At 42.4% G+C, this 20,096-nt stretch overlaps 3 protein-coding genes and 1 long non-coding RNA gene across 4 annotated transcripts; 1 reads left to right on the forward strand and 3 right to left on the reverse strand.

Moving 5' to 3' along the window:
• Positions 1-4,356: 4,356 nt before the first annotated feature.
• LOC103648301 (uncharacterized) lies at positions 4,357-7,046 on the reverse strand. The gene is made up of 7 exons (XM_020549244.1): positions 6,927-7,046; positions 6,265-6,384; positions 5,875-6,107; positions 5,686-5,785; positions 5,324-5,586; positions 4,746-4,816; positions 4,357-4,547 (listed from the first exon to the last, which is right to left on the reverse strand). Exons 1-7 carry the CDS (start codon positions 7,044-7,046, stop codon positions 4,357-4,359), a joined length of 1,098 nt encoding a protein of 365 aa, XP_020404833.1.
• A 578-nt stretch (positions 7,047-7,624) lies between these two features.
• On the reverse strand, positions 7,625-9,382 carry LOC103649501 (14-3-3-like protein GF14-D). Its single transcript, XM_008673761.2, has 3 exons — positions 9,027-9,382; positions 8,028-8,106; positions 7,625-7,928 (listed from the first exon to the last, which is right to left on the reverse strand). The coding sequence occupies exons 1-3, from the start codon at positions 9,380-9,382 to the stop codon at positions 7,734-7,736; spliced, it is 630 nt and encodes a 209-aa protein (XP_008671983.1). The 3' UTR covers positions 7,625-7,733.
• Positions 9,383-9,430: 48 nt separating this feature from the next.
• Positions 9,431-9,595, reverse strand: LOC103648300 (uncharacterized). The gene is made up of 2 exons (XR_563384.2): positions 9,544-9,595; positions 9,431-9,518 (listed from the first exon to the last, which is right to left on the reverse strand). It is a non-coding gene; the product is annotated as an uncharacterized lncRNA (long non-coding RNA).
• A 4,706-nt stretch (positions 9,596-14,301) lies between these two features.
• Positions 14,302-19,422, forward strand: LOC100280324 (succinate dehydrogenase4). Its single transcript, NM_001153250.1, has 16 exons — positions 14,302-14,462; positions 14,680-14,835; positions 15,604-15,691; positions 15,872-16,018; positions 16,098-16,238; positions 16,595-16,680; positions 16,768-16,860; positions 16,937-17,000; positions 17,130-17,273; positions 17,347-17,534; positions 17,619-17,793; positions 17,882-18,052; positions 18,205-18,274; positions 18,369-18,489; positions 18,572-18,609; positions 18,963-19,422. The coding sequence occupies exons 1-16, from the start codon at positions 14,388-14,390 to the stop codon at positions 19,063-19,065; spliced, it is 1,860 nt and encodes a 619-aa protein (NP_001146722.1). The 5' UTR covers positions 14,302-14,387; the 3' UTR covers positions 19,066-19,422.
• The last annotated feature ends 674 nt before the right edge of the window (positions 19,423-20,096 follow it).

Genomic DNA, 20,096 nt, shown 5'->3' on the forward strand with positions numbered 1-20,096 from the left:
ACTGCTACCGCTACCTTCGAGCCAAATTTTGGTGAACTTTGCAAAAGTGAATAAAAAAAGTTTCGTTTTATACACTACCATTTTTACCCCATTCCTAATATGGCTAAACAAATGCAGACTCAATCCAATCCAGACCGATTAATCAACCCATTCCACCTCTCACCCATCGCCTACTACAAATTCTAGCCATATATACTGACCTATCTAATAGATTGGAAAGAAAAAAGATCTAAAAACAAGCTAAAAAGATGAAACTATCGAGAGAGAAAAAGAAACAAGAAGCATATGTGGAGCAAATGTAGAATGGAAGCTCAAATTAATCTTGCGATATAGAGATGATAATTAAACAAAGATATACAGGTCTACTATACTCTCAAGTAGTGCTCGGTGTAGCGCTACTCCCTCCAGCCTGAGCAGCAGCTGCAGCCATGCCGCTCTTGCTCCCGCTCCCGCAGGCAGCAACAGACGAGCTTGTCGAAGAATGCGCGCGCCTGCGCTTCTTCTCGTATGGATGTCGCACGCCTTGGTCTGTGAAAGTGTTGCCTGATCTGTGAATGTTAAACATGTCTGCGTTGTTATTTTACAAGTGTGTTCATTCAAGAATTTAATAGCTGGCATGGACAATAGATTATGTTTCGGCTGAAAGGAGTGTTTTTTGAAACACCACAGTGACACGCATGTTCACTGAAATTCTTCATATGCAGCCACAAAGGGCCATTATCAGGTATGGCATACCTTGTTTGACAGTTTGCTAATATCTTCACAAAGGGCCTTGCTTACATTTTCTGATTCTATGGAGCTTGTTTTTATCCACTCAGCGAGCTGCAGATGAACCAGAAAAAGGAATCAATATCCATATGAGATCATGTTCCGACTAAATGACATGAAAACCATATAATTCAAAAAATAGAACACAACTATTAAGCATGCTAAAGATTAGGTTCTACTCAGTGTTTGCTAAAGCAAAACTGTAGTGAATTCCACCCATCACAAGCCTACCTCATCCTCTTCCTCCAGTAGCCTGCAAAGTAAGTGAAGGTGGTTAGCTCGTTCGCTCAAACAATTGTTACGATTTTTTACAGAAATCACAGGAGATGAGACAGTACTTCAAGGATCATACAATTTTTTTAAAGATCGGAGCATCCCGGCGAGGCAAAACACTCCTCAGTTAATTTAGAAAATGCTAATACATTGGTTATATATGCATCTCAGATTATGAATCACTTTCATTATCTGTAAATTTAGCTACAAATTTAGTTACGCATCCTCCTCTTCCAGATTATCTGTCATGAAGTCATAGAAATAATCGATCAGCCGAACAAAACGTGCATATTGGCTCGAAAAAATTAAAGGGGAAATATTCTTCAAAACAGGGCAAAGGCTCTCAGTGAAAGGCCAGTGTTTTCTACAAGCCAAGAACCATCGGAGGAGGCCTGTAGCTTCCCCTTGCTGCGCTCCAAAATCTTACCGAATCCTTCTACCTCACCCTCTCGCGAAGAAAACAGGAAATGCATTCTTCAACAAGAGATCAAGATTTCACAAGGAAACGACAAGAAAGAGGAGACTGGCGCAAAGGGGAGAAAGAAAGCACCCTTCCAATGGCCTTTGGTTCGGTGTGGTTAAAGCAAGAATAATCATCATCGAGCCATCGATTCGTCATCACGGGTTCAAGATACATATGATTAATTCAAACAAATTCAAATAAGAAAACAAAAGAAACAAAAAAAATGCAAACTGCCAAGAACAAAGCTAGGACAATTGTCTCAATGCTCCAACACTTTACAGTCGATAGATTCACACGTCAGAGTGTGTAATTGACATCACTCTTGGACACAACAAAATACTTTGCCATGGCAGTTCAAACACCAAAATGAGTCTTAGTAGCCCACAGAACACACGGATATGGCAAAAGGTTAAAAGGATTACTCCACACAGATTAAATCAAATGATAAAGTGGACCTAATAAGCCTCTACTTGTTCAAGAAGTAGAAATACAAGTACAAGAAAGACTCACTGGCAAAAGCATTCATATGTTCCATAGAGAATAGAATAAACGTACCCAAATAAACATGCCATTTGCAAGCATTGTAATGTGAGCACATATCATGCAATAAGCATATTTCCTGTATACAAAGAAAATTAGGACTTTCTTATTTACAACAAAACAACAGTACCGAAATTACAGATATCTACAGTGTAGTGAAGAGTGGTGCTCCAATGTTAGAAGCATAATAGAACGTACCAACCAAATAAAAACGAAGCTGGTAGATTCTTGCCCGTTACAGACCAGCAGCGGGCTGCGCAGCGAACAAGGCGGTGTAATGGTGAATTGAGGTTGAAGTTGAGCTGCCTGGCCTGCTGCTCGGTGAGCTCATCCGCGGCCCCATCTTATGCAGCTTGCCATGGCACTCATTAACCTTGACCTTCACCTAAGTCGAGCGGCAGTAGGGAGCCGGGCCTGGCCATGGATGTTGCGACGTCCTACAGCAGGGGCAGACCAGGTCGTTGGCAAGCATGTCTACACAGCTACTTGTTCATACTACACGCTCATTTTACCCTCCAGAATCCTGAGTTTTATCATCTTCATATAACAACAGTCTATTACATCATAATATTCTCAAAATCATACATAAGTCAAATTGCATAAACCTGGAACTATCTACCATCTCTAGCCCAAACAACCAATTCGGGGACTTAAATAATGAATTAACACAGAAGTACAGAACACAATCATATACACTTGACAATACTTGTGCTAAGTATTAACATTAGCTTCTCTCTTTACATACAAGAAGTGTTTTACTTATATTAAGTATGTGTTTGATGCTTATCTCCCAAATTCTCAATTAATAATCAAGAATGTACCATGCTCAAGGATACTCATATTGATTGCATCTTGATCATGCAGGTACCATGTCAGCAGAATGCTTAGCTTTTACACATCAGGTGTATTTCACTTAATATAAGTAACTTTAGTAATTCTGCTGATGCCACGGATTTTGGTAGGTGCGCGTGCGATGCCACGGAACATAAATTGCGAACCTTCAATGGACTTCATTTGAGACAAGTGATGCCCAAGAAAATGGGTGTAAACTGACACAACTATCACTTACATTACTTGCCGGAAGAATCTGACACAGCTATCACCCATGAAGATTTTCGGTTAACTTGTGGAACCGAACTTCATTTGAGACAAGACAACAATACCAGTGTTGAGCTTGCCACTCGGCCATGGCACACGCGAGAACACGAGATGATCAAGTAAGAACTGAACAGAATGCACTAATACAAAAGGCTGGCTTGTGTTCGCTACCTTGCTCCACAGGAAGCATAGCTGATATACAAATCGAGAACACTGGTATATGTAAAACTTCTCGATTTGCCACATAGTTTATCGTGGTTTTATACGTTCCCGTTGCAACGCACGGGCACTCTCCTATAGTATTGAATTGGCCCAAGTGGTATATTGTTTTTTTTTTCTTTTTCAGCTCATGTTTAATAAAAACAATACTATTATGCACACGCTTTGTAAGGTGGCGATGAGCCGATGACCAGGAACTATAAAAATGACGACGACGACTGATTGATAGCTAAGATTATGAGATTTGCCCCTGTCATTGTGGATCTTTCCATCCATTTCATTATTATTATTATTAATTGGTTAAATTGCAACATGGGCTCTCCGAGTTGTCCCATACACTTGACGTGATCCAAACCAAGTGGGCCAATGGAAACGAGAAGGAATGCCAGTAGGCGCAAAGATGGCTCAAAGGCCTGCCCTGACATCCTCTCAGCCCAATAGTTCGAGGAACCCAGGGGGAAAACTACATATTTGTGTTGTTAAAAAATGTACCAGCTGCGCACAAACCATGTTCGACCATTGCAAACTCTATGGGGCAACAGGTCGCGCTGCTTTCCATTCGTCAGTTCGTTCTGACTTCTGAGTGAATGGCAGGCAAAGGCTTGTGTGGTGCGACGGGCACGAGTGAATGGCAGGCAAAGGCTGCTGAACCAACGGAAGCCTGGTGTAGAGGACAACAGCAAGCGTGCGCGGTTCATGTTTCAATATTTGTCACCACTTGACATCATATTCAGAAGGAATAACATCAAATGATATACAGTAGTTGCTATAAACACCCATCCTCAAACTTGCGACAACTTAACAGAAGCGGCAAGGGTTTACACGCCTGATAATATGACCAACATCTCAATTTACATCCCATCCCGATAGCACAGAACCATGATCACCATAGAAGAAACATTTGCACAAGAGACGAACGGCAACGGAGCTGGACGCCTGGACAACAGACGGGAACACGGAGGCAACAGTGCCTACAGGATTCGCAGCACCCCGGTCTAGACAGGGTAGATGAAGAGCAGGAGGATGCCAATGGAGTTGGACACGCCATTGCCCTTCCTGAAGGCGTTCCTAAGTCCATCTGACGCCCTGATGTGCTCTTGGAGCAGGTAGCATCCGATCGCAAGGCATATGAAGACACCGACGAGGTCGTCCCTGAAGGTGTGTGCGAACAGACTGGGGGCGACCGCTGTGAGCAGGATGATGGAACCGGGAAGCTCTAATCAATCTGGTGCACAGGATGAAACCATGCTAAAGAGTCGCTAAGCAAAATGTATGAACCGGGGGTATTTTATTTGAAGGGCAAAACCGCAAAATGTTAATAAAATGTAAGTGAAACCAATATCTGGAAATTTGATAGGCTGAAACCAATAGGCTGGAGATGTACCTGGGAAGTGGCGCGGAAAAAATAGGCGCAGAATAACAGCAATAATCACAATCCATTTCCCCACCTCTCCTCTGAAAATTCAAAGGTTTGATTATATAAGACAATTTTCTTTCGTATTCTCTGTTATAGATCAAGTGATCAAGAGAGAACACTCTCTCATGAAAGTGCTTTGAGCTATCACTACATCAGACTTCACAACAACATGTAACCAATATGGATGTTCTAGATTAAGGCCTTGTTCGGTTATTTCCATCTTATATGGATTGGGGAAAAAAATTAGAAGAGCATTTTGACTTGCCATGAATTTAAACTCACTAAAACGAACAGGCCATAACTGATCCACAGAAACATAACTGAATTTAATAAATTTTGTAATTGTCATTCTACGATGTGTAGAGTATGACAATATTGTAGTGGTACTGTGGTAGTGCTTTGATCCTACGAGTTTACTGTACTACATCGATCTCATCTGCTACCCATAGTGACATGAAAACTATCATGGTAACTAACAATTGATATATGCAATGCACAACAGACTGGTCAGTGAGAATTGAGATAGAGTTTATGTGCCTAATCACCTGATCAGAGAAAACAACACATTAGGCAGAGTGAAGAAAATGTAAGGAACCAAGAGAGCTGTCAGCATGTTGGTCTTCCAGTTCGTGCGGTCCAATATCAAGAGATACCTGTAGTGGAACAGAACAGAGTTGTCACCAATTAATTGTAGCGAGAAATACCTTAAGAAATGGCCGTGCCACAAGACGTCTCGTATACAACCAAGTAATACAGGTCCCAGACGATCAGCAGATGTTGATGGAGGGGGCACCATAGCACTTATTTCCTAGCAGAAGGTTAGAAAGGTCTTAGAAGATAATATATGGCAACATAGTCATGAGGTCAACAGGAAAAATACATTGGTTGAGACAGTCGTTACACTAACAGGAAGGTCATTAGATGCCAATGGAGAAAATGTAGATGCAGCACCAACTGTTCCACTAAATAGGACAGGAGACTCGCTTGGTCCAACTTGGGCAGGATTACTATGGAAGGCGCAAGAATATAATCAGTCCAAAACAAGCAACAGAAAAAAGAATGACACATCTGTAAAAGATAGTCAAAACATGTGTACCTCAAAAATTGTGCAATAACAGTATCCTCAGACCCCAGTTCTGTCGTCGGCTGAGTTATACATGTTAGTCCACCCATATGGACAGTTGACAAATTACTGGAGGATGCTGATGTCGAATTTGGACTGTAAGCTCGAAGTACACCAAGAGTACTCGAGACAGTAGCAACACCAGACAGACCAGAACCTGTTGCTCCCACATTTTGATTGTGGGGATGCCACACGTGAACAAAGTCCTGAAAAGAACAGAATTAGATGCAGACAGTCATGTATCCAATGCAGAAACAATATGCAAAATTTTAATTCAGAAGTTTATGTTCTGCTGCTGTACCTCGTGCACTCTCTGTTGGGAAGCAGATAAATGCCCAGGCTTAGAACGTAAGCTTCAGGTACACGAGCAAACGGCCCTTGAGCATAAGCAAAAGTTTCATGATATGTAGGACCACCGCCATCTCTTTTTTTCCTTTGTTGTGAAAATGACTGCGCTATTTCTGCATCAATCAATTCAACAGCCTGACAAGAGCATGTTAGTCATGAGGATCAGGGGAAGAACAAGAGCTTCAGCTGCTTATCCATTACCAAAGGTAGAAGTGGTAGTGAATTTGGATAATCAAAGTCCAAATGGACTCTAGTTGCTTTGAATGCACTTAGATAGGATCCAATGTTTATAAATTGTATAGTCAAACCTAGTTGTCATGGGACAGACTGGGCAACTAATCATGATTAGTCCTCGACCAGACCAATTACTCAAGCCTAGTCATAGTCGTAACTCGTACATATAGTCATCCTAAATATTTCAGGACAAAAATAATATATACAACTATTTATACTAAATAGTATACACAATAAAGCAAGCATCAAGACTACAGGCCCATATCCTGGTGGACCATGTTCTATTGAGGTGGTCGCAGGACTCATAAATAGTCCCGACTCACAGCTTGTATTCCATGAAGTGTCACTGCGCTGGTTTTCTCTGGGCAAATATCCTGGTGGACCAAGTTCTCTCGAGATGGTTGTAGGGCTCATAAACAATATTTGCTCTCTGCTTGTATTACAGGAAATGCCACTGCCTTGGTTTTCTTCAGGCCCATATCCTGGAGGTCTGACTTCTCTTGAGCTAGTCGCAGGACTCGTAAACGGTCTTCGCTCATAGCTTGTATTCCATGGAGCCCCATTGCCCTGGTGTTCTCCAGGCGTATATCCTGGTGGACCAACTCCTCTTGCGATAGCGCTAGGAGCCATTATCACACTCTGCTCACAACTAGTAATCATTGAACTGACCTGAAGAAAGTTTTCTCCAGGATCATAACCTGGAGGTCCAGCTTCCCTTGAGATGGCAGCTTGAGTCATAGTTAATTTCTCTTCACACCTGGTAGTATATTGGCTTGGTGGGATATCCTCTTCAATGCCTTCGTTAAGATTAATTTGTACCATCAACTTTTCAGAAATCATGTCATTTGTATCTGCATCTGGTTTATCTATCAAACCAAAATTGGGTTCTATTACTTGTATACCATCAAAGATTGCGCTACTATTATTCTCAGTAGTATTTTCTCCTGGGTATTTTTTCCTGTTACTATTTCGAGCTCTCGTTCTTTGAAACAAATATGCAACAAAAGAAGCATTTTGTTAGCACCCAGAGTAATTAGATCCATCACTTACACAGTGCCTAATGTAAGAAAAAATTGTTTCAGTGAATAGGCATGCAGATGGAGGCAAGTGAACTATTTCCTTTGCACCATCTTTTTTTTAATTGAATCAACCAAACCCCTACATAAGCTGATGGAGACAGGAGCTGTTTATGCACACTCAATCCGTTGCCCAGAAGCTACACACAATCTAGGAGACATCATGTCTCAAAATTAAAACAAATCACAAAGGGTCTCAAAATGAAAGCAAATCACAAAGGGGGGATAGAAGGAGAAGAAGCAAACCTGTTTTGCAAGGTTGCAGGCACGATCAGGGGAGTTCAGGATCTTGTAGTAGAACACTGAGAAGTTGAGAGCAAGGCCAAGCCTGATGGGGTGGGTTGGAGCCAGATCTGCAAGAGCAATGTCCTACAAACCCCACCCCCCAAAAAAAACCCAGAAACTATGAATCACAATTAATAAGATATGTACACCTTCATCCTATCAACATGTACACCATGGTCCAACCTGAGCAGCTTTGTAGGCATTCATGGTGCTCTCCGCAGCATCCTTCCTCTCTGCACCAGACTTGAACTCAGCAAGGTACCTGCCAAATCATCATGTGGAGAAATCAGATAACAATATATACGTGTTCTAGGGTAGGGGGTAAAACCATGAAACACAATTTCACATCTTTCAACCATGCATTACAGGAGACAGCACAACATCGTGCATCATACAGGGCAAATTCATAGATAAGCAACTTCAACGTGCAACATAAATAAAAGGACAACAACCTCACTAAAAAACGTCACAGCCTGCACAACCCCTTTCCCCTTTTTATCTTTTGAACTTTCGGCCACAAATAACAAAAAGTTCAAACAAAAAGACCACACGTTAAATTTAGACCCAATTGATAATAAGAACTCATGCCATCTCCAACCATTTCCCCTATACATCTCCCCTTATCTGTATTTTTTAATATATTTTACTACACTAAACTCCCTTATTCTCCCACTATGTTTTGTCTCCAACCATTCCCCCCTATCCAGCTTCCCCTATACACTACAATCCAGCTTCCTCTATACACTACAGATTAACATTTATTTATCTTTTTTCTTTGAATTAGAAGCAAACAATATTTATAATACCATAATACACATTATTATCATATCACGAGAGTTAATTAGGAATAAGAACCACATAATTAACGTGGAGAGCATATCACTCCCCCCTATATAGAGAAGATTCTTCTCCCTATACATACAGGGACCTTTTATAGAAAACCTTTTGAGTACTGTGCACACTGCATACACGGTTGGAGGAGGTTTTTACAGGGAGCCGCATGCCCCTGCTACCATACAAAACATCTACGCACAGATCTCAGGTTTTAACTTCTCCAAAACACAATTCCCATGGTATGGACTCCTCCCTCCTTCGCCACTCCATAAATAGATCGCATAGTCTAGACTCTACAGGCAAATACGAAGAATAAAAAAGTGAGATCTGCTAGCGATAATGGTATACCTGTGGTAGTCACCCTTCATCTTGATGTAGAAGACCTTGGACTCGGCGCCGCCGGCGGATGGGACGAGGTGGGAGTCGAGCAGGGCGAGGATGCCGTCGCAGATGCGGGCGAGCTCGGTCTCGATCTTGGAGCGGTAGGCGCGGATGGAGGCGGCGTGCGCCTCGTTCCCGCGGCCCTCCTCCTTCTGCTCGATGGAGGAGATGATCCGCCATGAGGCCCTGCGGACGCTGATGACGTTCTTGTAGGCGACGGACAACAGGTTGCGCTCCTCCACGGAGAGCTCCTCCCCTCCGCCGGATTTTGGTGAACTAATCAGGCTATATGCCCTAGATTTCTTGATTGAGCGATTGCACATTGGTTGCACAGTCTACGACGGAGAGAAAGAGAGGGGGGAGACACCAACCTTGGCTTCGAGGCGTGCGGTGATTCGGCCATGGAGGGAGTCGCGGAGGCTCCTCATCATGCGCAGCCTCGTGTGGTACTCGACCAGCCTGCGGAAGTGGATGTTGCTCCTACCTCGCGTTGACGCACGAGGCGCAACAAGACGGCAGGTTGGATCCACCGCACAGCCGCCTCGGCGGGCGGCCGCTGGAGCGGATCGAGGCAGGTCCGCGCGGCGCGGCGCGGCGCCGAAGTGATTAGGGTTTGGTGGGGGAGTTGGCTGCCCGCTCAACGCACGCGGAGGACAGGAGAGGAGGCGACGCGGGCAGGTGAGGTGCGCGGGCAGGAGGGCAAAACAGGAAATGAAAAAAAGGCAGAACGCAAGGAGGCAGCCTACCCCTTGCAGCCTTAATTAGTAGTATAGATTGGTATGCACAATCATGTCCTAAACGACTACCTTTACTGCACTGGAGGGAGTATGATAACTTTAGAAAGTGGTTGAATGTCACGTTCTAAAAAGAATAACCTATTTTACTAGTAAGATTTCAATTTATTAAAATAAAAGTAAACAAATGGAACCTTAGAAAAATATGAATGTTGATTTGAGGAGGAAACCTGTGTCTTCAGTCACCAATGGAAGGCTCTGCTTCTGTCTACGTGTTTGAATATAGCTTGCTAACACGCATTCAAACGGGGGCAAGCTGAACCATACGGGGGCTTCTACCTTCTATGCTAACCACCGTCGTCGGAAACCGGAAAACAACGTAACATATGTCAGCTAACTAGAACTTGTCTCGTCCATGAATTCAGCGCCGTACACGGAGCGACGGCGGTCAAAAGTCTTGGTCCTTGCCCGATGAACGATACAAAGCTTGTAACAGAGTGGAGTAAAAACCAATGGTACTATCATAGCAATAAGCTATATCCGTATATAAATATATTACACCGTTGTTTTTTTTTAAAAAAACTGACCACTCGTTTTATTCAGTTATCTTTTTTTTTATTTTTTTTATCACTTAAGATATTTTGTGTTTAACTTAAAGTTTTACATTATAAAATAAATATTTTGAATAGATTTTTTTGTATTAATTAATAACAAAGAACATATAACCTCATTATGATTTAAGTGAGGATGAGAATCCTTATTGGATATTTATCCCCGCGAAATGGGAACGAGAAAGAAATGTCCTCCGCAATGATCTGCCTCTCAAGTTTGTTTTTTTATGAATTTGGTTTTAAAATCGTTAAGGCCCTTTTTTCTATGCAAAGTACTTTTAAAATACTAGCATATATGGCCGTGCATTGCAACACAACATATAGTATTTTTTATTTGTTTATCACTTGAGGTATTTTGTGCTTGACTTAAAATTTTACATTCTTGAATAAATATTTTGAATAAGACGAGTGGTCAAAGTTTTCAAAAAAAAGTCAACGATACCATATATTTGTGAACAAAGGTAGTAACTTATGTTGAAGGGTTCAGAGTAGAGATGACAATGGATCCCTATCTCCGATTCTCGGTGCGGGGGATTTTTCCATTACGGGTACAAGGATGTGAAGTTTCTTCCCCATAGGGATATAAATAGGAAAAAAAATCTTTCTCGGTGGGTAAACGAGCGTTTCTTCGCCTGTACATGATAAACTTGCACGTGATTATGTTTTCGTATAATATTTAACGATAAAAATAAATAATTGTCTTGTCAAAAGACCACTCATTATACAAATGTGTTTATTTTGATATACACATAATGATTTTTTACATATGTCAACGTGTATAAGTGACAATATTTTGTATTAATTAATAACAAAGAACGAATATGCTCATTATGATTTAAGCGGGGATGGAATCCCTATCGGATATTTATCCCCGCGTGAAATGGGAACGAGGAAGAAATGTCCTCTGCACTGATCTGCCTCTCAAGTTTGTTGTTTTCTTATGAATTTGGATTTAAAATCGTCAAGGCCCCTTTTCTATGCAAAGTACTTATAAAATACTAGCATATATGAGTCTATGACCGTGCATTGCAACCCAGCGTATAGAAGTCAGGTCACTTAACAAGAGCTCAACGCGTTATGTCTTGAAATCTGATACTGCTTTGTGTGCTAAATCTATATATTTTTTCTATTTATGTACGTATCTCCACGTATTCTTGAGGAAAAAAAAAGATCCTTGCAATCTTGATGCCGCTTCGTCATAGGGTACCTCAAACCGGTCATCGTTTGTATCATCCACTGCTTGACTTGGGAAGAAGTTAAGAACTTGGTAAGACAGCTGTGAGGGTGTGACCCAACTAACCCATAAATACATTTTCTCCAATTAGTAAATTAGTTTTTTTTTCTTGGCTTGATTGATGAATCATTCAAGTTGGCATGATAAGATTTTGTTCAGTTATTCGTGTGTCTTATGTATGAAAAGTGATTGAAAAAAATTATGGATAGTTTTGACTTGCTATGGATTTAATTACACCTAATCGCCTCCAATCCATATGGATTGGAGGGAACCAAACAAGCTCTAAGGTTGATATCCGCTTCTATATATGCTGCATGAGCAGTTTACTGCTTTATTTTTCTACAGATGGATCAGTGATGAGGATTGGTGAATGCATCAGGTCATTCAAATAAATTTTTTTAACGACAGGGTTATGTAGGTGATGACACACCATATATTCCCTAACTGCCTGTCTAGTGTCTACTAATTACTAACGGGAAAATTGCGTATGCTCATTGACGTCTCAGCTGTGCAGAAGAATCTCGGAACATTTAATTCACATATATTGATACTACGTGCTAGCTGGTGCCATCTTCCTAGCTGGATACTACTTATTGCATCAATTAATTTCTTTTTTTGTTTTCTTTCAATTGCTTCCAAGGTCAAACTGAATGCAAACCATTACTTGTTACAACGGTCCTCTCCATCCTACGCTACGCCTGATGTGATGTAATGTAATCGAAGCAAGAGCCTTATTATTGTATATTTCTGTTCCTACCAGGGCTTGCATGGAAAACTGCCAGCCTCTCATTATATTATAAATATACGTATACTGATACACATACATGCACACCAAAAGTACTCAGGACTGTCATCTCTCAGTTGCAATTGCAAAAAAAATACAGAGAGAGAGAGAGAGAGAGAGAGATCCCTACCCTGCAAAGAGAGACTGACAATGGACGCAAAACCGGCGAGTGTCTGCATCTTCCTGCTGCTTCTTCTGGCGCAGAATCCTTCTTCCTCCTCTGCAGGTTTGCTTTCTCTCCGTCTCAACTCTCACTGTTGTTTTGTTTATAATCAAAGAAGACCGGCCAAGTTGGTTCGCAAGCTGAGACTCTTGTTTTTGTTGTTGCTGTTGTTGTTGTCTCGTGGTGGTAGACGACCAGAAGTGCTTTTACACCACTGACCGGGTGGCGACCTGGTGCGTGGACTGGGCGTGCAAGTTCGGCTGCCTGATCGACGCCAAGCAGTACCATACCAAGTACAAGAACAGCTGGTGCGAAGGCTCCAGGAGAGGCATCTGTCACTGCCACTTCTGCGACTGATTCTCACGAACAGTCATCTCGAAATAAACAAATCATGTAATAAAAGCCCCGTGGTCGTACGATATAATTTTAAAAAACACCGATTATAGGGATGGAGTCGGATGGAAAATGTTGTTCTTTTGTGGTAGATTAAAGCCCCCTCTGCCTCTGGCAATAGTATAATGTTATGCGCTTGGAAACAAACACTGGCTACCCTTGGAATGATTTGGAGGACGGTCTTTATATGGCCTCCTTAGTTACTCTAGGCGTTCTAGAGTGTGCGTACAAATTTAATTATTTGGTTTGTTTTTGTTTTAGATAAACATTTTTTAATGCTTCCTAGGCCAGTAGCCAGTTTACCATGGACACAGTTCAGTCCACCTCCCTTCTCCTAATAGGCCATGGTGGCCAGCTCATTCACTCCCTTCCTCTCCCACCGGACCAAGGCCCACAGATGCCGGCCTACTAGCTGCCTCAACCAAAAGTCCATAGCCCACCCAACCTCCTCTCTGCAGTCACCCGTTGTTCGAATTTCGGGGTTGGAAGGATGATGGAGCAGGGAAGAAATTCTTAGGGTTGAAAGGATGATGGAGCAGAAAAGAAATTCTTGGAGCTATCGTTTTCCTCCAGTATTAATATAACTAATTTCATATTAACAATAACCTCTTCGGGAAGGTTGGCTATAGATTTTTTGGAAAAAACACAAGCCCTATCGATCCATATTAAGATAGGACTAATTCGATTTTCATTCTATAGATTTTTCGTTTGGCACTGCGTAAAGAAGGGAGAAACCGAAAACCTCGTGTACGGTTTTAGAACAGGGATTTTTTTAATAGAATGAACGGCCGTAACGGATGTTGGCTCGATCCGAAGGAAAATATAGGGAAGCTTTGCAGAATTTAAATTATTATTTTATCAAGCTAAACGACTAGATTTTTTTTGGTAGGTATCACTTACCACATTTAATACAGTGGACTTGTTTCACTTTAGTGTAGATTTATGGAAACGACACAAAACAAAGCATGTTTGATGGGAACAACAAAAGGCGGCGGGGGGTCGGTAGTGGGCATAGAGATGGGTCACTGTCAAATACAAGCAACTGCTCCACCACATCCATGCATGCAGCTAGTGGTTGTGGATATAAATCATCACACAGCATAAACATATACGTACTTGGGAGCCAATGCCAAACAGTAGTAAACATTTGTGCCGCGTATGCTCGTATGTGTGTGTGTTTGAAGAGTTCCCTCACGACAAGGGCCCCCACAATCCGAGGGGCAAAATGGTCCAGTCAAAAAAGCCCTACTTCCGAGATTAGACAAAACAAAACTCCCCCGACGTCGGCTTCTCCAGCGCCACGCTCTCCTCTCCAGTCTCCACCAACGTCCTCCCCCCACCGCACCGCACCGCCCTCCCCTCCCCTCCCCTCCCCGCGCGTGCGCCGCCGCCGCGAGATCCGGGGCGCGATGTGGCGCAGCTGCGTCTCGCGGGGCCTCTCCAGGGCCAAGGCCTCCGCCTCCAGGCTCCTCTCCACGGCATCGGTACGCCTGATCCGCCTCACCCCGCTCAATTTGATCTCGTCCATCGTGGGTTCGGCGGTTTGCCGTTGTTCGGACGGACGGGCTTGTTTGGGACGGGCTTGCCTGCCTATCTTCAGAGTAGTGTTTGGTCTGTACCGTGGTGCGCTGGGATGGTTTGGTTCCGAGAACGTGGGTGGGGACTGATTCCGTTTCTTCGTGTCATTTCGCCCGCCTGCAGTCGTCTTACACGGTGGTGGACCACACCTACGACGCGGTCGTGGTGGGGGCCGGCGGCGCGGGGCTCCGGGCGGCCATCGGCCTCTCCGAGCACGGCTTCAACACCGCGTGCATCACCAAGCTCTTCCCCACGCGCTCGCACACCGTCGCGGCACAGGTGATTCGCGGCATAACCTTCATACTGTGGTGCTGGTTCAGTTCAAAATGGAATTCGTTGTTTTGTGCAAAAAAATACTAGTGCGGGTAATGAAGATGGCTACCGTTTCCCCGTTGGCATGGTCTGTTTATAGCTGACATTGTCTGCTTCAAGTAATAACTGCTGTTCTGTCCTCATTTGATCACTGGGATGATTCTAGTGTAGTCCGCTAATTGAGTGTGTGCAAGAGTGAAATTTATTTGTTCCAATCAGCTACTGCCTTGACCACGCTCGATTGGATTGCATACATGCCCTTGCAACCAGTAGAAGGGAGGCTACCTGATCATAGGCCGCCTGACCCAACCAGACTAATGCAACGAGCGAGTACATGCCAAAGTTTTTGACCCGCAACAATCCATAGGCTAGGCACATGCTATGATTTTTGACCCAAAAACCGACCCAATCTAAAAGAACCCGACCCAACCCGACACACCCAACAGGGAAGCACGGACCAACCCGACCCGACACTAGGCACGGGTCGGGTACGGGCCGTGCCAAACGACCCACGGCCTGACCTTGACCTGACCCAACTTACATTTGAACATGTCTATTTGTATAGCCCTAGTTCACAGTGTTGAACCAGCAGCGACAATTTAAAGTTTTCTAAGTAGGCCTATGGTTGCACATTTCTTTTACAGGACTGGTGTATGCTGTATTTTTCCCTAGTACAGTCCACTGCCATTTTATGAGCTTCAGTTGTGCTCTAACTTGCAAGGACATGTTATGCAGGGAGGCATAAATGCCGCGCTTGGAAACATGAGTGAAGATGATTGGAGGTGGCACATGTATGACACTGTGAAGGGAAGCGATTGGCTCGGTGAGCTACATCATGATTTTACCCCACATCTATTTTTATGTTTTAGTGGAAAGGAACTGACATATTTAGTTCATACTATGTTTTCCTTAATAAGAACAGGGAATGGTATATTCAAGCAACTATTGAAGTGTCCTATATTTTGACATTTTTTATTTATTTTCCATTCTCATCCATTTCCAGGTGACCAGGATTCTATTCAGTATATGTGCAGAGAAGCACCAAAAGCTGTTATAGAGCTTGAGAACTATGGATTACCATTTTCAAGAACTGAAGAGGGAAAGATATACCAACGTGCCTTTGGAGGACAGAGCTTAGATTTTGGCAAAGGTCACAGTCTGTAACTTGTTTTGGAAAGCACCCTTTTACTTATTGTATTCTGCTTGCTCTAACTATTTACTATCATCAGGTGGACAAGCCTACCGTTGTGCCTGTGCTGCTGACAGAACAGGACATGCTATGCTACACACATTATATGGTCAAGCAATGAAGCACAATACTCAATTTTTTGTGGAATACTTTGCATTGGACCTTCTCATGGACAATGATGGTAAGATATTTTGCATTGCAAGATCTAAAAGGCGAATCAGAGGAGCATGCCTTTAAGGTCCTATTAGATGTTTTGTTTTAGATTTTCTAGCATTTGACTCAGTCCATTGTTGCTAAGTTGGTCTGTTTCAATCAATACACTTTCATGAACCTTGGCTTTAGCTTATAATTGTTTTCTTGTGGTTGTTGAAAGCCAGTACCAGTAGTTGGTAGTACTTGGTTACTCCTATATAATTGCACTTTTATTACAATGCATTTCTTCTGCTGCTGTTTTGACTCAACGATATATGAAGCTTATTGCAACTTTCAAGTATGGTTATAATTCCATCCATTAATTAACTAGCAACAATATTGTAGGAAAGTGTCAAGGAGTCATTGCCTTAAACATGGAAGATGGAACTCTTCACCGTTTCCGTGCTTCTAATACAATTCTAGCCACAGGAGTAAGGGGTCTTCCATTTTTTATGTACTGTTTTTTTTTGTTTGCACCAACTCGGGTGATGAATTTCTCTTTTGCTTTATGAACACAGGGTTATGGCAGGGCATATTTCTCAGCAACCTCAGCACACACTTGTACTGGAGATGGCAATGCTATGGTCGCACGTGCTGGTTTACCTCTTCAGGTCAGTCTATTCATCCAGGGTTTTATTATTAGTTATTATTCCTTTTCCTGATCATGCTTGGTACATGCAATTGCAGGATCTTGAGTTTGTACAATTCCATCCTACAGGCATTTATGGTGCTGGATGCCTGATTACTGAAGGTTGTATATATTCAACCCTTCCTTGCTGTGCTTAGCTTAGGCAGTTCGTTTGTTTGTGAACAATTAGTCCCTTGGTAGTCAAGGTTTTCTTACCAGAATTTATGTGTCCTGTTCTCATTGTGTCACCAGGTTCTCGTGGTGAAGGTGGTATCCTTAGAAATAGTGAAGGTGAACGGTTCATGGAACGATATGCTCCTACTGCAAAAGATCTTGCTTCTCGTGATGTTGTTTCAAGATCAATGACAATGGAAATTAGAGAAGGACGTGGTGTAGGTATGTAATTCGTGCTAGGTGCCTATTTTTTCTTCCTCTGTTTGGAACTTTTCTTTTGATCTGATTACTACAGGGCCATTGAAGGATCACATTTATTTGCATCTGAACCATCTGCCGCCTGAGGTTCTCAAAGAAAGGCTCCCTGGCATTTCTGAAACTGCTGCTATTTTTGCTGGTGTTGACGTCACCAAGGAGCCCATTCCAGTTTTGCCTACTGTGCATTACAATATGGGTGGTATCCCAACGAACTACCATGGGGAGGTTTGTATTGAGCATGTAGTAGACAAGTATGGGTCAAAACCTGCGTATTATAATAGAAATATATTCTGCTATTCTGCATAACAGGTAGTGGATATCAAGGGTAATAATCCAGATGCTGTTATCCCTGGTCTAATGGCTGCTGGTGAAGCAGCCTGTGCATCTGTCCATGGTGCAAATAGGCTAGGCGCAAATTCACTTCTTGACATAGTTGTTTTTGGCAGAGCTTGTGCAAACAGGGTAGCAGATATTTCTAAACCAGGTAGGTTCCTTATATTTACTTGGTGGTTTGTTTCCTTTTGCTCTTCCTACGCTCCTAATATCCATGTTGCACTCTGATTCTGTTATAGGTGAGAAGCAGAAACCTCTGGAGAAAGATGCTGGAGAGAAGACCATAGCCTGGTTGGACAAGCTGAGGAATGCGAATGGGTCATTGCCAACTTCCAAGATCCGTCTCAACATGCAACGTGTTATGCAAAATAATGCTGCTGTGTTCCGTACACAAGAAACACTTGAAGAAGGTATTGCTCGTGCTCTTTGTGTAGTTCCTTTTACTACTATTATGAGCACTTGAAGGAAGCATGACGAAAAATAGTAGATAAATAAACACTGCTAGGAGTGCCATTTGGGAAATTTATGCACCATGTGTTCTCACTGACCTTCTGTCTATTAGGTTGTGAACTGATTAGCAAAACATGGGAAAGTTTCCATGATGTGAAGCTCAGTGACCGAAGTCTCATTTGGTATGTTCTTCCTCGTAAGGAACTGTCAAATTCATTTGATTTTCGCTGTTGCATTTATGATCCATTTTTATTCCTTTGTAATTTGTTTCAATAGGAACTCTGACTTGATAGAGACCCTGGAACTGGAAAATCTGTTGATAAACGCATGCATAACTATGTATTCGGCAGAGGCTCGGAAGGAAAGCAGAGGAGCTCATGCTCGTGAAGATTTCACGGTTTGAAGCTACTGTTTTGACTCTATATTTTGATGACATGCTTCTATGTTACACTGACAATGATTTTCCTACTTGCTTGCAGACAAGAGATGACGAGAAGTGGATGAAACACTCCCTGGGGTAATTATCTTCTTTTCACTAAGCTACCAGAACTAATATCAAATGACATTTCTGCTGTTGCACTGCACTGTTTGACATGCCTTGTCAGTGTCATAGGAGCCAATCTGTAGACACTAGATAGATCATATCTTGTGCAATTTGTGTTTGAGCAAACTGTAAAATGTAGGAGTACCTGTGAACCACTAGTAGTAACTAATGGCATGCATCTTGTGAACCAGCAGTAACGTATGGTCACACAAAAGCTTGACATGCAAATTCAATAATCTGTATCTTTGGTGGCAGAGATGTATGATCTGAAATATACTGCCCTTTCAGTAATGCTATCCTGATTCGCTGATGTTACTTGTACACAGATATTGGGAGAACGAGAAGGTTCGATTGGCATACAGGCCAGTGCACATGAAAACATTGGACGATGAAGTAGAGTCATTCCCGCCAAAAGCACGTGTCTATTGATCGATTCAAGCCTAACACCTCGGGAATTCCGTGTAAGGTGTTAATAAAGCAGATGGGCGTTCCTGGCTGAGAACATGACCTGGATTTGTGTCCCTCATTTTCTGTGTTTCTGTATTCTGCCTAGTTTGCTAGAAATAAAAGGGTAAGATAGAACACATGCTAATCCCTGGCTGATGTTTGTGTACATGAAATTTTGCATGGGTTGTTACCTGTTAATGCTCTGCCTGGTATCATTAACCCATGATTCATGAATGTTTTGGTGATTCATGGCATGGTGCGACGTTGTCAAACAACGTAGATTTGTACGCCTGTTCCTTGGATATAGTATAATATATATGTACACATGTGTTGGAGCAGAAAAAAGCCACTTCTCCAGTTTAGACAGTAGTAGTATAATGCAGTCTTATGGAGAGCTGCTGCTACGTACTGGCACAACTACAGCTATAGACTAGAGTGTATTTTCTGGATGCTAAATAGGAGAGCCAGAGCTGTTTTACCCCCGAAGTTTTCTTGTTATATGAACCGTACTGTATGAGAGCATCAAATGCTAGCAGATCTTAAAGAAAAATGTTGAGATTGTATTCTTTTTGTGAAAGTTGTGAGCTATAAGTGTATAAGATCTCAATATAATGATATGCAGTTTTCTGCGCGTCCGAGAAAAAAAGATCCCACCAATATAAGCACGCTAAAATCCAGTGATTCTATGACTGCTTCGCTAGCTCTACCATTTTTACCTCCGTAAACAATCTCATGGTATTAGAACACGAGTGAATTTCTGACATGACTAAAAGTGCAAAATTTGACATGTTTGTACATAGACAAGCCAGTCAGGGCCTTCTTTCCACAAGCTAAGCTGGAAGTGGCGAAGTCTACCTCGTTTGGCACTGATGCTTGTTGGAAAAGTAATTTGAGAAGCCGGTGAAAATAACTTCTACTTGTTTGCTGTTTTTAGTTCATTCTAAGGGTGTGTTTGGTATAATTTTGCTCCACTTCAGAGCAGCTCTACTCCAAAACTTTTGGTGGAGCAGCTT

Source organism: Zea mays, chromosome 2, assembly GCF_902167145.1.
Source record: "Zea mays cultivar B73 chromosome 2, Zm-B73-REFERENCE-NAM-5.0, whole genome shotgun sequence".
NCBI lineage: Eukaryota > Viridiplantae > Streptophyta > Magnoliopsida > Poales > Poaceae > Zea > Zea mays.